This window comes from Micromys minutus (assembly GCF_963924665.1).
Source record: "Micromys minutus genome assembly, chromosome: 9".
Classification (NCBI taxonomy): Eukaryota; Metazoa; Chordata; class Mammalia; order Rodentia; family Muridae; genus Micromys; species Micromys minutus.
The window spans coordinates 18,496,343-18,513,503 of record NC_137978.1 but is presented as its reverse complement, the minus strand read 5'-3'; the positions used below and the strand labels follow the sequence as shown (position 1 = coordinate 18,513,503).

Below are 17,161 nucleotides of genomic sequence, written 5' to 3'. Positions count from 1 at the left end.
GGTGAATTTGAGGCCAGCTTGGCCTACATAGCAAGTTCCAACACAGCCAGGGCTATATAGAAAGACCAGACCCTGTCTTAAAACAACAAAGACAAACATGGAAAACCTTCTCTCTCACTTAGAATTTAGATGGCAGGGAGAGGGATAAAAAGAAAAAACTAAGACCAGTACTCTGAAAACCCACAAGGAAAACTAAGGTACTGCCATCACAAGCTAAAGAAGGTAAAGCACTCACAAGGAATGCTTAAGAGCATCAAGATGAAAGAGAAGACAGAGAGGGTAAGGAAAGCAATTTGGGAGGAATCTCCCGCATGGCTTGTTTTCTCCAAAGTGAATTACTGAGGAGCAGAAGCCTTCCTTCTGAAGACTTGTAACTCAGCAAGGTTTGTGAGTGAAGAGTGCCCCAGTCACAGTCTGCTTAAAGAAAAATAAGAGAAAGCTAGAGCATACAGACTTTATAAAAGGCCCTCTGGAAGCAAGTGTGGTGGAGCACTCCTTTAATCCCAGAACTCAGATGGCAGAGACAGGGCTGGTCTACAAATCCAGTTCTAGACCTGCCAAAGCTACATAGTTGATCCAGTCGTGAGGGGAAAAAAAGACAAAAACAAAAGACACACAATGAGAGCTAGACTTAATGAAGTCTACAATCTCAGCACTAAGGTGGCTGAGGCAGGGGAATTTATCAACAACTAATACAAAGAGTTAAAATGGTTCAGTGGATAAAGACACTTGTGACCAAGGCTGGCAAACTGAGTTCTGCCCCAGAACACACATGAAAAAGAATAGACTTTTCCCATAATTGTCCTCTGACCTCCACATACACACCATGGCATACGAGTACTCATACATACACACACACACACATACACACACACACACACACACACACACACACACACACTCACACTCACACACCCACCCACACACACACACCCCACACACACATACACATAAAATGTAATACAGTACTATCTTCATATGAAGCAATGTTAACCTTTCTATACTATACAAAACTGTACAAAAGCAAATGGATTCGAACGCACACACCTGACTGTTCCTCTACGAAGAGTTCACTAGAGATGAATAAAGAACACACATGCTTGAAGCCATGGGAAATCTAAGATGACAGACAATGCAACAAGCACTAATGACAGTGTTTGAACAGGTTTCCTTTACAGTAAAACTTACCTGACACATCTGTTCCTCAAGTCTGTCAAGTAAGAGCCTTGGAATAGTAACAGCAACATTAGCTCCATCCAAAGCATACTGGTTGTCAAAACTGAAGATGGAACTAATAACTTCCCTCTCCTTTTCCAAAGCCGCGAGTGTCTCATTCACGTAAGTCCACAAAGACCGAACCTTTGAAAACAAAGCACAAACACAAAATCCACACATAACATGTCTATACTAAGAAAATGTTGGCATTAGTATTTTTCACCAATAACAAATGAAATATAGCTGATGAGAAAATTGAGTAACTGCATCACTAAGTGACCTTGGCTGGGAAAGAATTGGCTTAGACAACACTAACCTCCAACTTCTAAGATCAGCCTGCCTCTGCCTCTCGAGTGCTGAGAACAAAAGTGTGTGCATCACAGCTGAGCTAAAGAACTTCTTAGGGAAAATACAGCTTATATAATCTCCAAACAAACCTTAAAATTCTTTATACTATCATCCAAAAAATGTGTTACCAATGGAAAGCTCAAAAAATGAAGAAAACAAATACCAGAGAAGAGGGGAGGGGAGAGAAAACAAAACAAATGAAAGATGAAATAAATAAGCAGGATTCAGTCAGAAAAAAAACTAGGAAGAGCAAATGAGAAACACCCTTCATCTTCAAAACAAAGGTATAAAGTGAGTAGAGACACTACAGACTTAGTTCCCTTGAAAGCAATGATGTGGGTTTTTTTAAATCATGTTTTTCTATTTTAACATTTTATTATTATTGTTTTATATGTATGAATATTTAGTCATGTATGGCTATATACCCAATTCACCCACTGCTAGCAAAGACCAAAACAGGACATGAGGTCTCCTGGGACAAGAGTTACACATGATTGTGAGGAGCTTTGGGGGGACTAGGAACCAAACCTAGGTCATCTGGGAAAGCAGCCCATGTTCTTAACCACTGGGGCATCTCACCTGCTCATTCCTATATTTTTTTTACATACATTTTGCCCTCATATGCTACAGACTCATTATAGAGAACTTAGAAAACCAAACCTTTCCATCAATGACCTATGGTTAACATTTGTTATCTCATATGTGTGGCTATGTACATATGTGATCTATATTTTTAAAGAAAACTAAAGTTATACATATGTTCTTTGTTGCTGAGTCTCACTTGGAATTACACTGTCAGGATTCTAAAATATACTGATCTAAAAAATGCTAAAATTGATACCCCACAGAGCCATTATCTCCTGCTATTAAAAATAAGTGTCTCACCTTTTGAATCTTCTCTTGTGCATTATTACTCTTGTGTAATAAATAGGGTTCCATTCCACTAAAAAAAATTAAATGATTGAATTATTTATAGAAAAAATTCACATAGTAATTTTATATCCAGGAAACCAACTGGTCTGCAAACTACAATCAGGCACTCAGATAAAAACGGTGAATCTCCGACTGTTCGTGGTACAAGCCTTTCATCTGGATGCTCAGCAGGCAGAGGAAGGCAGATCTCTTTCCAGTTAAACATTAGCATGATCTATACAAAGTGCCAAACCAGCCAGGGCTACAAACATAGTGAGATTCTGTTTCAAAAACAAAGAACTCAAACAGTGTGATAATAATTTTAAGAATTTTATTAAAAGTGAGGGAAAAAAGTACTAGTACTAGCATCAAGTAAGTAATAACATTTTATTCTACTTCTGTTTTTAGTAGTCTCTTCAGACACACCAGAAGAGGGCATCGGATCTCATTACAGATGGCTATGAGCCACTATGTGGTTGCTGGGAATTTAACTCAGGACTCTGGAAGAGCAGTCGGTGCTCTCAACCACTCAGCCATCGCTCCAGCTTTTAGTAGCCTCATTACTTGTAAACTTCAAATCTTAAACTTTATATAAAGTATATTCCAGCTCTAAAAGTCACTTGCCTTTTAATTTGGTTTTGTAGACCCATGCACTCTGATCTTGCATTTCGTACTTGCTTAACAATCAAACTGAAAGAAACAATAAAAAAGAACATTCTCATTATAACTAACTGGTATGCCCCATTTGTTTTGGTTTTGGGGGTTTTTTTGTTTGTTTGTTTGTTTGTTTTTTTCTTATCTTGACTGTGTTTTAACAGTAAAAATTCAAGGGACTTGAAGCAAGATGCTTTAGAGGGATAAATACCCAGACCACAGAGCAGATGAGAAACAACTTTCAAAAGTTGTCCTGATTTCCACTGACACAATATGAAGCATACACACACAACACAAATAAAAGACACAACCAATTCCTTGACAGTCTTGCCTGTCTCATTTCATAACAGTACACACAGGGGAAAAAAAGATTTGTTGAGTAAATAAACAGACATAAATACTATGAACTGGACCATGCCACATGCTTATACTCCTCAGATGTAGAAACAAGAGGAACACATGTTCAAGGCTGATGTACATGGCAAGGCCCAGGTCAGCCAGGACTTCACAGTGACACCTTCTCAATTAACCAAAAATAGATAGGAGGATTGACAGACAGACAGACAGACAGAAGATAGATACATACATACACACAGTAAAGATGGCTTTGCTACTTTGTGGGTTCCTCACTTTCCCACCCTTTATCCCTCCAGTTTCACCCCCTATCACTAGATAGGAGATAAAGAATGAGAGTGGACAGAAAGAGACAGACAGACAGACACCAACAACCACCAACTCCACCATCTTAGGGCCCTATCCTTTATTACCCATAATTCTACAACACACAACCGCAGAAACTATCTGAGCTGGCAAAACCACACCTCGGCTAGGGCACAAGACAAATCATAGTCAGCTATTGGGGACAGTCCAAAGTAACCACGTATTCTCATACCTAGGATTAAAATGAAAACAAATTCTTATAATATTTCTATTTTTAAAGAAACCAAATTCCAGAATTCTTACTACATACAGTAGTCAACTAAAAAAATGACTAAAATATGGAATACTTGTTGAAAGGTATATCTACTAACACTATGAAATAAACATTAAATACAAAAGTTACAAAATGTATATCCAGACCCCCAAAAAAAAAAAAATCAAAGCAGTCCACTTCTGGACATATTTATATTGGTGATATTTACTCAAAAAGGAAATAATTTTCTAACTTTAAAATATTACTTACTGTGCATTATCCTGGTATTTTTGGATAACATAATGTTCTCTTTGCAAAATCTGTAATAATCTGTTGCGTGTTACATGGCATCTGGCAAGGCACCTGTACATATCTTGTGGTTTTGCATTAAATGTTTCTGCAAAATGTGGAGAATCTGTACACAAGGCAGGATCACAGAAAACGTCACAATGAGCTTGTCTTTCCAGTAAAACAGTCAGGAGAAAACAAAACCAAATAAAATGTGTGCCATTTTTTTTTTCAAGCAACTCTTCACTTTGTTAGTGATGACCAATGATGACCAATTCATACAATCATATCTGAGGTCAGGTTTTTATCTATACCTCTTATAGATGTAAAATCAACAACAAAGATACGATAGCTCCTCAGTCTTGGTTCCCATAGGCTTAAAGCAGCTTATCTACATCCATCCCAGCATGCTACACAGAAAACCTCCACAAAGTTTAAGTACCTGAAGAAAATTCAGTGAATTCAGAAGTTTCCTAAATATTAGAAATCTCGGGCTAGAGAGATGGCTCATTGGTTAAGAGCACTGAGTGCTCTTCCAGAGGTACTGAGTTCAATTCCCAGCAACCACATGGTGGCTCACAACCATCTGTAATGGGATCTGATGCCCTCTTCTGGTGTGTCTGAAGACAACTACAGTGTACTTATAAACAATAAATAAATAAATAAATCTTAAAAAAAAAAAGAAAAGTAATTAAAAAAAAAAGAAATCTCAGCTGTAATCTGGGTAAATAAATTATAGTATTTGTTCAGTATAATAAAAAGCAGTTCTATCTATCTGCTGATACCCAGTAAACCAAAATCAGGGCTATAGTCTTATTTATGAGTTTTGTTCATTTTTTATTTGTTTTGGGTAGTGTTTGAGACAGTCTCACCATGAGTCCAAGCCAGCATGAAATTTACACTATAGCCCAGGCCGACCTCAAACTAGCAATCTTCCTGACTCAGCCTCCCAAATGTGAGAATTAAAAGTATGCATCACAAGACCAGACATGGTTGCCTATGAAGAGACCCATGAAGGAGGCCTAAACTTACTATGCAACAAAGTTGGCCCTCTAAACTTGAGGCCTGCCTCAGCCTTCTAGGGCTTAAATTATAGGTCTGCATAACCATTTCTGAATCAATTTAATGTCTGAATGAGCGTGCCTGTGCGCGAAGACCTACTCATCTATATGTGCAATAAGGTTTTGGTTTTTGGGTTTGTTTTCCAGTTGTGAGTGTAGGATTTAACATATGAGCAATCTTTCCAGGCTGGTTTAATTTTTTTTTTAAAGAAATCGCTGGACAGTGTGACATGTCTGTAATCCTAGAACTGAGGGAGACTGCAGATAGAAAAGAAAGGGAAGGTAAAAGGGAGAGAAAAGAAGCCAGGAGGGGAAGGAAGAGACATCTGCTTAGATTACTCATTACACTGTTCGCTTATACAACTGAAACATTAAACTGCCAGGCCTGGTAGCCACACTTTGTCCCAGCATTTCCAAGGCAGAGGCAGGTCAATCTGAGTTTGAGGCCAGCCTGATCTACATAGTGAATTCCAGAACAGCCAGAGTTAGGTAGAGAGGTCTTGTCTCAAAAAAAAAAAAAAAAAAAACAAAACAAAACAAAACAAAAAAACAAAAAAAAAAAAAAAAAAACAAGGGGGCGGGAATCAAAACCAAATAACGGAATGAGCCAGGCAGCAGTGGAGGTGATAGTGGTGTTGTAGGACAGCCAAATAAAGAGAAACTCTGTCTTAGAAAAACAAGCAAACAAAAAAACCCAAACAAACAAAAAAAATAATGGGGTATTTTCTCTTAATTTTATTAATTCTTGTACTTTGATTCTTAATAGAATAAACTACTATTCAGAATAAGCTATGTCAGGGAATCAGAAGGCAGCAGGATTCAATGCTTCAACACTTACTTCTGCCTTATGGCTGCCCATATTTTATGAGCAAAAATAACAGCGTTTATTACCATCTATTAGCTGTAAGAATTCATTTATTTTATTGTTATGAACCAGTGAATTAAGAATTTTGAAATAAAACCCATCAATCACTACCAGTATGTGTGTGTAGCTTTTCACTTCCCTGCCTAAGCTCCGGGATCAGGCAGTGCTATCAGCCCCCACTCAGCTTCCACGAATCCATGGATAAAAGACACAGACTTTCAACTTGCCATCTTGGCACAATTGCTGGGCGCTACCCGCCTGGAAAAGTATGTCTGTATCAATACTCTTATCACCAACTTCCTACCTGCCCTAAACTTTAGTTGTTAAATTTCCCCAGACCTGTAGGAGCAGCCCATGGGGCTCATATGGCTGGACAACTTTCCCCCATTAGAAGCCTGCTAACTTGTCTCCCTTCCTTTCTGTCTCCTTCTCTGTAGGGACCCAGAACTCCCACCTATTCCTTCAGCCCAGCAATTAGTCTATGGCTTCTTTACTGACAGATCAAGAACCAAGTGAGAAAGAGGACCTTAGCATCAGTGCCACACCTACACCAGTAACCAAACTATAACTTCTAACAATATTTACCATGCTGGATTAGAGGTTGAATTTGTTGTTTTTAAGCAAGCAAGGTAAAAATGAGTTTCTTCAATTTTTTAAGGCATGCTTTCACTAGGCAGTGACGGTTTGCCTGGAACTTATTATACAACACAGATTACCTTCAACCTCTATTCATCCCACCTGTCTTAGTCTGGGTCTCTATTCCTGCACAAAACACCAGGACCAAGAAGCAAGTTCAAGAGGTAAGGGTTTATTCAGCTTACACTTCCACACTGCTGTTTATCACCAAAGGAAGGTGATGTAGAAGCCATGGAGGGATGTTACTTACTGGCTTGCTTCCCCTGGCTTGCTCAGCCTGCTTTCTTATAGAACCCAGGTCTACCAGCCCAGGGATGGCACCACCCACAATGGGCTGGGCCCTCCCCCCTTGATCACTAGTTGAGAAAATGCCTTACAGCTGGATCTCATGGAGGCATTTCCTCAACTCTGTGATAACTCCAGCTTGTGTCAAGTTGACAAAACCAGCCACTACAGAGCCTCAACCTCCTGGGCCCCAGATTATAGGTATGAGCTTGCAGCTTCTCTATTTCTGAACTTATAAAAACAAAACAGAAGGAAGTAATAAAGCCTAAATACTCATTTGACCTTCCTATGGAAAATGTACTCCAAACTCTGCACCAGAACATAATAAAGTAACACATATATTAACAGGCTCATTGTGAGGTTTCCAGCCTACATGAGTAAAAAATTAACCATATGCTTTTTCAGGCAAATAAATGGCTTAACTCATTGTGATCTTGATTTTAAAATTATGTACAGTAACAATTAAGAATAAAACAAATGAAGTATAAGTAAACTTACTGTTAGATTTTGTTTTAATATATTTGATTGCAACATATCTTGCAAAATGATACATCAGATGAATAAACTTAGGACCACCAGGAGACATAAGCACAGAGCCAACAACTTGAGGAAAACTACTCCCACATTCAGTCTAGGAAAGAAGACATGAGATGACTCAATCAACAGTACCTGCCACAGTTTTACTCACTGATTTCTGATTTCATTATTTCATTTGTGCAGGTGCTTTGCTGTACAATGCACAGATGTACATTGTACAGATGTACACATTCATAGCTATGGCCAGAAGAAGGCATCAGATCCCCTAGAACTGGAGTTTACTGGAACTGGTCTGTGAGCTGCTGCTATGGTTATGTGGGTGCTGGGAACCAAACCCGGGGCCCTCTGGAAGAGTAGCCAATGCTCCAAATCACTAAACCCCATCCTGTGATAATCCTGCAATAGAGGCCACATGTCAGCTCCTCACTGTAGGACAGTAAACCATCAACCCTTCATAGCAGTGGCTTGGAAAACTCAGATTTCCATAGAGGAATGGAAAATAGTCAGAAAATAAAGTTCCAGCTAGTTACTACCTCCAGCCCACTCCTACCATTTTTCAAACTTAGAAAGTTAGGTAGAGTGTTAGAGTTATAATCCCAGCACTAGGGAAAGAAATAAAGTCATAAGGGCTGTGACAGGTAGAAACATCTCTAGGAACTCAAGACCAGCCTGGTCTACATATCAATTCCAGGCCAGCTAGAGCTATGCTTTGGAGACTGGGGAGATAGCTCAGTAAATAAAGTACTCATCACACAAGCATGAGGACAAGTTAAAATTCCCAGAATCCAAAGAGAAGCCAGATAGGAATAGCATCTGCCTACAAACCCAGCATTATGGGAAACAAACAATTTTTCTGGTGACAATCTGGCTAGCTAAACATGCAGTAATAACTGGCAGACTCTAAGTTCAGAACCAGCTTTGGAAAGGCATGGTGGTCACACCTTTAATCTGAGCACTTGGGAGCCAAAGGCAAGCAAATCTTGAGTCCAAGACCAGCCTGGTCTATGGAGCCTGTTGCAGTATAGCCAGGGCTACACAGAGAAACCCTGTCTCAGAAAATCAAAAGAAAAGTATAATCAAGTTAAACATCCAAAATTAACCTCGGACATAGACACACTCAGACATCTCATTTTTTGAAAAGGACTAATGTAGTTTAGTAGTTGGTTGTTCTTGGTTTGGTTAGATGGTTTTACTAGGGTGATAGAACACGAGACTTACACACTTAGCAAGTGTCCTACACTGAGCTACAGCCTCAGCCGTAAGGGATACTTTTGTTGTGTTTATTTCTGTAAGACAATCTATCACCCTGGCTGGCCTAGAATTCACTCCAAAGACCTTCATCTGGATGGATCCTCCTGCCTCTCAAGCACTGGTATTGCAGGCACTCCTGGACCTTCTTCAAGTCTGCATCTTCTATTTACAAAGGAAATACTTACAGAAATCTCTTTTAACCATTCACAGCAATGTTTCCGGAATTCCGTGTCAAGTTTTTGGTCAAGTGGAGGCCAGCAATCTCTTGAAAAGATAAGAACAGTAGACTAATGAACACTTCTGTCTTGGTGTGGATTTTACTGCTGTAAAGAGACAGCAGGACCAAGGCAACTCCTTTAGTCCAGTCCATCACATGGGGGGAACGATGGCAGTGTGAAGGCTGACATGGGGGCTAAAGGAACCAAAGTTCTACGTTTTCATCTGCAGGCAGGATTGTGTGTGTGGCTTGAGCATTTAACACCTCAAACCCCGCTCTACAGTGACGCACTTCCTCTAACAAGGCCATACCTACCAACAGTGACGCTCCCTATGGTCAAGCATTGACACACAAATCTATGGGGACCATTCCTATTCAAACTACCACACCTTCCAAAATACAAACTTAGCAAAATTTTTTAAAAAACATCAAATTTGTTCCCCCACAGTAGAAACATTAAAGCAAAACAAATTAAACTAGTATTTCCTAGACTCAGCTAAAGATATCAACCTAGGAGAAAACAGTTCTTTTTCTTAGGTCAGCATTTATAAGTATGAGTTCAGTTTATTACAAATAATTATATATTATAGAGATTTGTCAAAAAATAAGGCAGTTTTGGTAAAAGCTTTTACTCCTAGCACTGGGGGGAGGTGGAGGCATGTGGGACTCTAAGTTCAAAGTCTACAGAGAACCAGGCCAGCAAGAGTAATTGTGAGATCCTAGCTATGGAAGGGGGTGGGGGCACTTTACAATTTATAACTCCCTCAATAACCTTTTTTGTCCACTTATTTACTGAGGTATACTTATTTAAAAAATCAAGCTTTAATCCCTGGAGAAAGGAGAAAGAAGCAGGAGTTCCAGGCCAACCAGGGCTATATAGAGAAACCTTATCTCTCAAAAAAAGAATCACATTTTTTGTACTTTAGAATACATAGGGTTATAAGTTCAATTCCTAGTAGACAAGAAAAAAAAATACAGAAAACAGGACTAAAGGCTAGAACAGTTATGTTCTCAGCTTAGTAATTTTAGGAATATATTTGATTCTGTCTTTACATTATCTAAAACACAGAAAGAGCCATGATTTTTTTTTTTTTTTTAGATTTATTATATATAAGTACACTGTAGCTGTTTTCAGACATACCATAAGAGGGCATCAGATCTTAACTGCTGAGCCATCTCTCCAGTCTGATCTTTTTTCTTGATTGATAACATCATGGATTGGGCTGGAGAGATGGCTCAGTGGTTAAGAGCACTGACTGCTCGGTCCTGAATTCAAAATTCAAATCCCAGCAACCATATGGTGGCTCACAACCATCTGTTATGAGATCTGGTGCCCTCTTCTGGTGTGTCTGAAGACTGCTACAGTATATACAAAAAATAAACAAATCTTTGAAAAGAAAAAGGATCAGAAAACTCTGAAACTCCTTGAAGTGTTTAATAATAATACCCCCACAGGCCCATTATTGAATGTTTAGTCACCAGAAAATACAAGGATTAGAAGGATTTAGCCAGGTAGTATCACATGTGTTTAATCTCAGCAGTAGGTAGGCAAAGGCAGAAAAGGGTGTGGTATCCCCTGGAACTAGAGTTTCATACTGAGGGCTGTAAGCCAACATGTAGGTGTGGGAAATCAAACCCAGGTCCTCTAGAAGAACAGCCATAGCCATTCCTCTAGTGCCCGAAGAATAGAAACTTTATAGAGAAAAAAAATAAGGATATGTCAATCCAGTAAATTTTAGAGCTAATGAAGACCATGAAACTGATGTGGAGGCACATACCTTTAATCCTAGCACCACAGGCAGAAGCAGATGTGAGGGACTAGTCTGGTCTGCATATATACATGGGCTCCAGGCTAGCCACACAAAGTAAGACTCAATCTCAATCCTCACATCAGAAGACCATAAAGAATAGCAGGTCAATTTTTAAAGGACAAAAATCTACATTTATGAAATATACAATTTTTTCAAAATAAGCACATAAACACCCCCAAACCCTCACCCAGCTATCTTAGTACTCAAATTTCTAAGGGTACACCACTCTAAACAAGCTAATGGCCATCTGGCTATGGTATGCACCTTTAATCCCAACACTCTGAGACAGGGGCATATGGAGATCAAAGCCAGCTTACTCTACAGAGTGAGTTCCAGGACAGACAATGCTACACAGAGAAACCCTTCTTGAAAAAACAAAAGATGGAAGGGTAGGTGGGTGAATTTTTAAATCTGAGAATGACTAAAAGAAAATGAAATAATTTTTTCTTACCTGAAAACTTCTTTAGCAAGAGACTCATCCAGTATATTAAACAAAAAATAAGAAACTATATGAAAGGCATCACGGTTCATTTTGTCAAACATGTTCCTAATGGTTTAAAATGAAAAAGCAAAGAAAAATGATTAATAAAGCTATTCAGCATCAAAACTGTCTAGATATTGCACTAAAGCTGTCCAGCATCATAACTACCTACTCGTTCACTCATATTGCTATTTTTCATTCTCAAGGTCAAGGCAATTTAACTTTTCTCATTCAGGCATTTTACACACAATTGAAAAGCATACAGGGGAGGGGAGACTTGTCAGTGAGGGAGGAGCAGCAGCGATGTGAAGTGAGTAAACAAATGAAGAGAAAAAAGACAAGCACACAAGCTTTTATTTTCTAATTGTGAAAACAGAGATCCAAATAAAAACACCAGCCTGTGCTTTATTGCTATGATCGTTAAACAGAAAGGGACGAAAACCTACTTAACTAGCAGAGGACATGCCCTCTGCTGGGATTCACTGAGTAGCGATTCTAACAAGTTAAAGGTTTACAGGTGTGGACAGCCATAAGTCTCCCTTCCCTCTAGTCCACCCTTAACAAAACTACTGCGGCTTTCAAAATGCAGTCTTTGAGACAAATACTTGGACTGAGACAATTTATAAGAAAAAGTTAATATATGCCCATATAAACTATAAACTCATAGAATTACAAACAAAAAGTTTACCACAGATGTGAACAGAATTAGTTGTTTTTAAAGTAAACACGATACTCACCCTCAACGTTATACTTAAATTTGATTTGGTAATTGTTTAGTAGTTACTCCTATTAGCATATGCAGTGCTTTGTTTAAAAGTCTGTTCTAGGTGGCTCAGAAGGAAAAGGTGCTAAGCCTTACTACCTGAGTTCCATCCCTGGGACACCCACATGGTGGGAGTCTCCATGTATGTATGTATGTATGTATGTATGTATGTATGTATGTATGTATGTATTTGTGTGTGTATGTGTGTATGTGTATATGTATGTATGTGTGTATGTATGTGTGTATTGTATGTATAAAGACTGAGAAATCAAAAAATAGATGAGACATGAAAGAAAAAGAACTTGCCTCCCAGAATTGCAAGCCTGGAGACCTGAGCTCTATTCCAAACTCAGGTAAATCATCTAACTGAACACTGTCCTTTGACCTCCATTAACTTGTTGTGGCGCTTGTACATGCAGACAAAGAAACAAAACTAGAAAACAGATGAGTAACTGGGAGTGGTGGTACATACTTCTACCACACCTGACACTTGGAGGTAGAGGCAGGAGGATTAGGAGTTTAAGGTCATCCCTGGAGACTTAGGAGTTTGAGACCAGCCTGGTACATCTGGGATATTAAGACCTTTTCTCCCCCCAAAAAAAGGAAGCAGGGAGGCGGGAGAAGAGAAAAATAGGCTCCTAGGTGCATAGCAGTCACTAGAACTGAAATTAGATTGCCAACAAACAGCCAGGCATAATGACACACTCCTGCAATCCCAGCACTCTGGAAGCCAAGGCAAGAGGACCATCACAAGCACAAGGCCAGCTGGGCAGTAAGACACTATCTCAAGAAACAAGACAAGCTGAGCATAGTGTTTCATGTACTTTAGGAAACAGAGGCAAATGGATCTCTTGTGAGTCAAAAGCCAGCCCAGTCTGCATGGTAAGTTCCATCCAGGACAGCCAGAAAGCTAGATACTGAAACCCTGTCCTGAAACAGACAAAAATTGAAGGAAAACAGTTAAATAGATGAGGCAACAGATGGCAGATGTATCTCCAGATTATTCTTGTCCTTGGTAAGGAACATCAACTGTCTCCAGCCCTGTTTCTGAATGAGGGTATTGAAAGATATAACTGCAGCAAAAGTTTTTGAAGATGCATCTACCAAAAGTTAATAAAAAATCAGCACTTTAGCTTCGAGGCAAGGCAATCTGGAGGCCAGGCTATATGATTATCATCTCAAAGGGGAAAAGAGGCATCCTCTAGTATGCAGATTTACTTTCATCCTTAATAGTGGTCTTAGTCAACGTCTGTCTCTATTCGTGCACAAAACACCAGGACCAAGAAGCAAGCTGGGGAGGAAAGGGTTTATTCAGCTTACACTTCCATATTGCTGTTCATCACTAAAGGAAGTCAGGACTGGAACCCAAGCAGGTCAGGAAACAGAAGCTGATGCAGAGGCCATGAAGGGATGTTACTTACTGGATTGCTTCCCCTGGCTTACTCAGGGATGGCACCACCCACAATGGGCTGGGCCCTCCCGCTTTGATCACTAGTTTAGAAAATGCCTTACAGTGGGATCTCATGAAGGCATTTCTTCAACTGAGGCTCCTTTCTGTATGATAACTTCAACTTGTGTCAAGCTGACATACAAAACCAGCCAGTACAATAGTAAAATTACATGTATGTCATGGAATTACTTTAAAATAACATATATAACCTATTACAAATGAATGGTTGTATACTATCATATTATACCTATTTAACTGAGGTTACATAAAAATGTCTAAAGCATCAAAAAACAAAAATTTAACCAGACATTGTGGTACCTGTTAATCTCAGCACCTAAGAGGCAGAGGCAGGCTGACATCTGAGTTCAAGGCTAGCCTGCTCTACAAAAAGAGCTCCAGGACAGCCAGGGCTGCTACACAGAGAAGCCTTGTCTTGGAGAAGAAAAAAAAAAAAAAAAAAAAAAAATCAAACAAAAGACAAAATTCAGTCAGACTGGAGAGATGTCTCAGTGGTTAAAAGCAGTGACTGCTCCTCCAAGAGACAACCGGTTCAATTCCCAGAACCCACATGGCAGTTCTAAAGTCGCAAGAGATATGACCTCACACAAGCAAGCAAAACACTAATTCAGAGGAGCCAGGCGGTGATGGCACACGCCTTTAATGCCAAAACTCTGAATGCCAGCCTGGTCTATAGAGAGTTTCGAGACAACCAGTGCAACACATAGATTTTTGTACCCCACCCCCAAAAACAGTGATGATGCGATAATAATGGAATCATTCTTTTAATTAAATTATAAGGAGGAAATCGGGGCTGAAACCGGAAGTTCGAGTCTAAAGTACACAAATATAAGCAAGGTATTTCGTTTTGTGATCACAACCATAATTAAAGTGGCAAAAAGAGGGGTATCGGCTTTTGATTTTCATTTTCATACATCATTATGTTTTCGCTAGCTGTAACATTTTTTAGTTCGGCTTCAGAGTTTAAACCCACAGTTAACTACTTAGAAGACGTTTGAATGTACACATAGTTCCCCGACGCCTCCCACCAACTACAGACCACAATGGCAGGGTTAAGCGGGCCCGCCGTTTCGTCTCAACTGCACGACACTCCTCTAAAGCGCCCCGCACCCCCCCAACACCGGTGACGAACCGCCCGGTCTCCTTACTCTCCAAGGTGCGTGTGCCGCACCACCTTCCCGACGACCCTGGTGCCGGAACTCGGGTCCAAACCCAGCGCCAGCAGGTACATCCAGAGATGCTGCTTCTCCACTGCGGAGTCCCGGCCCGAGCTCATGCTTTCCATAGGCACGACGACTGTGACGGAGGAAAACGAAGGCACTGAAACCGTGAGTACCCTTGGACCCCTCCTACAAGCATCCCAGAGTGACTGCAACCCCTCCGCTGCGGCCGCCCGCGGCCTGGTGTCCCAGAGACATCCTACCACAAAGTGCCGAACGCGCCCAGAAAACCGAGCCGGTGACTGCGACGACACCCAAACCAAGACTCCCGCCCTTGCGAAAGAACACAGTGCGCCGGCGCAGACTCCGGCGCCGCCCGACTTCCGGGACTGGTCTTCCTAAGAAAACTCTATCTCCCACCATGCAATGCGCCCCTGTCTCCCGGCACGCGAAATCCCTCAGAAAAACTATAAGACCCATAAAGCATTGCGTGACCAGCAACTTGCTCCAAACTTTCGCGATAGCCAGAGAGCTACATAAAGAAACCCTGTCTCGAAAAAACAAAACAAAATAAAAATGACTGGGTCTTGCTGTGTAACTCTAACTGACTTGGGACTCTGTATGTAGATTATGCTGGCGTCGAAGGTTGTACGTGCCTTCCTACTATGGAAATTAATAGGCAAGAGCCACCGGGTCCGGTGAAGTTGTTCATTGATCACCTCATCCCGCGTGCTTGGCAAAATGTATATTATCAAATGTTTCTTTGGTGTGGCGGTTGGGAGTCGAAGTAAGATTTCCTTTAGCCTCGTCTAGCCTTGAACTCCCTTTCCAAAGGAGGAAGACCCTGAATTCCTAATTCTGGAATGCTCTCCATCTTCCAATTGCTGGGACAGGTGGGAGGCACCACCAGCCAGACTTCAACTTGCTGTACCAGAAGTCTGTCTCTCTGCTAAGCATACAACTTCCCCTCCCCAGCACTCTGAACTGATGGCTATTCTTTCTCCAACATCCCGTGTATAACAAGTCCTTCAAAGTGGGAAATTCCATATTTTACATTATCTTATTAAGCAGTTATTGTCTCTTAACTTAGTAAAAGCACTAGTTCCTGTAAAATTAAATTTCTGTAGTTTGCAGGATCATCTATGAGCGTTCCAGAGCACCAGAGTTCATTCTAAGATCTGACGTTGCTCACAGGAGGTGTTATTATTATCCACATAGGTGACTTTTTAAATATCCCGGCCTCTCAGCTAACTGACCTTCTCTAAGTCTATCTTCCATTCTGCTCACTGTATGTAATTCTGTATGTTGTCAATTTTGCTGTAACACTTCCATAATCTAAACCTCCTAACTTTGAAGCCCAATCCCTCCATATCTCATATATTCATACATGAATTTGTGGAATTACACAGATGTACAGGATTCAAATTGCTGGATTTGTTATCCATATAGAGATTCAAATTATTCTTTATTTGGACAATGACAAATTACTCAAATTTCCAAGAAATTGAAGGCTCATTTTGGGCAGTTCCTGCCTCAGACCTGGAATCAACCATTTCTTCCCAAGTGGGAAATGGTACTTTGTGAGCACAATTTGGGCGAAAAGGACATTCTGAATTTCAGTTTCTAGAATATATTCAGCTAACTAATACTTGATACTGTTTTGTGACCGGCAAGCTTTTCACAAATTCAGTTGATGAGGTAATCTTTATGTGCACTGTGTGAAGGTTGTCTTTGTATATTCAAATGCTGTATACTAAATGCTGTATGGACAGAGTACTGTCCACATTTTGATTTTGTTACTCTTATGGATTATCACCTGCCCCAGTATTTGGTAAACATTTACCCTCCTCACTAATTGGTTTAATAAAGATATGACTGCCAATAGCTGCCAGGAGAGGAAAGGTGAGGCTTCCTAGCAGAGAGAGGGTTTCTGGGAGAAGAACCAGACATGGGGGGGGGGGGGCTCACCAGCATAACATGGGAAGGAACAGGTGCTAGGAATGGATAAGAAAGAAAGGTAATGGGCCATGTGGAGGGACAGAGGCCAGGATGTGGCGGGTTAGAATAGCTGAGAATCTGCCCAGCTATAGAACCTAGGCTTTTATATGTCTTTATTCCATTATCCGGTGGCCCAAGGAAAGTCCTTATGTATTCAGTTTTTTAATCGTTATAATAAACCGAGCACTGAGGCAAGATAAGATGTTTTAAATTTTGAGAGGACTTGGGAAGAGGAAAGAACCATACACTCGGTCTGGAGAGATGGCTTGGTGGTTAAGAGCACCTCTTCCAGAGGTCC

General features: G+C 40.4%; 1 protein-coding gene across 1 annotated transcript in view; it reads right to left on the bottom strand.

Annotated features, from left to right (window-relative positions):
* The window catches only part of HAUS6 (HAUS augmin like complex subunit 6), a 33,119-nt gene extending 17,914 nt beyond the window's left edge, over positions 1–15,205 (bottom strand). Inside the window, exons 1-9 of the mRNA XM_080920674.1 lie at positions 15,129–15,205; positions 14,854–15,001; positions 11,445–11,540; positions 9,151–9,229; positions 7,676–7,808; positions 4,313–4,457; positions 3,100–3,165; positions 2,449–2,506; positions 1,189–1,359 (exon numbers count right to left, since the gene is read on the bottom strand). Of these exons, the coding sequence (XP_080776800.1) occupies positions 1,189–1,359; positions 2,449–2,506; positions 3,100–3,165; positions 4,313–4,457; positions 7,676–7,808; positions 9,151–9,229; positions 11,445–11,540; positions 14,854–14,990 (885 nt within the window). The 5' untranslated portion in view covers positions 14,991–15,001; positions 15,129–15,205. The remainder of the gene's footprint in view (positions 1–1,188; positions 1,360–2,448; positions 2,507–3,099; positions 3,166–4,312; positions 4,458–7,675; positions 7,809–9,150; positions 9,230–11,444; positions 11,541–14,853; positions 15,002–15,128) is intronic.
* Positions 15,206–17,161: the final 1,956 nt, after the last annotated feature.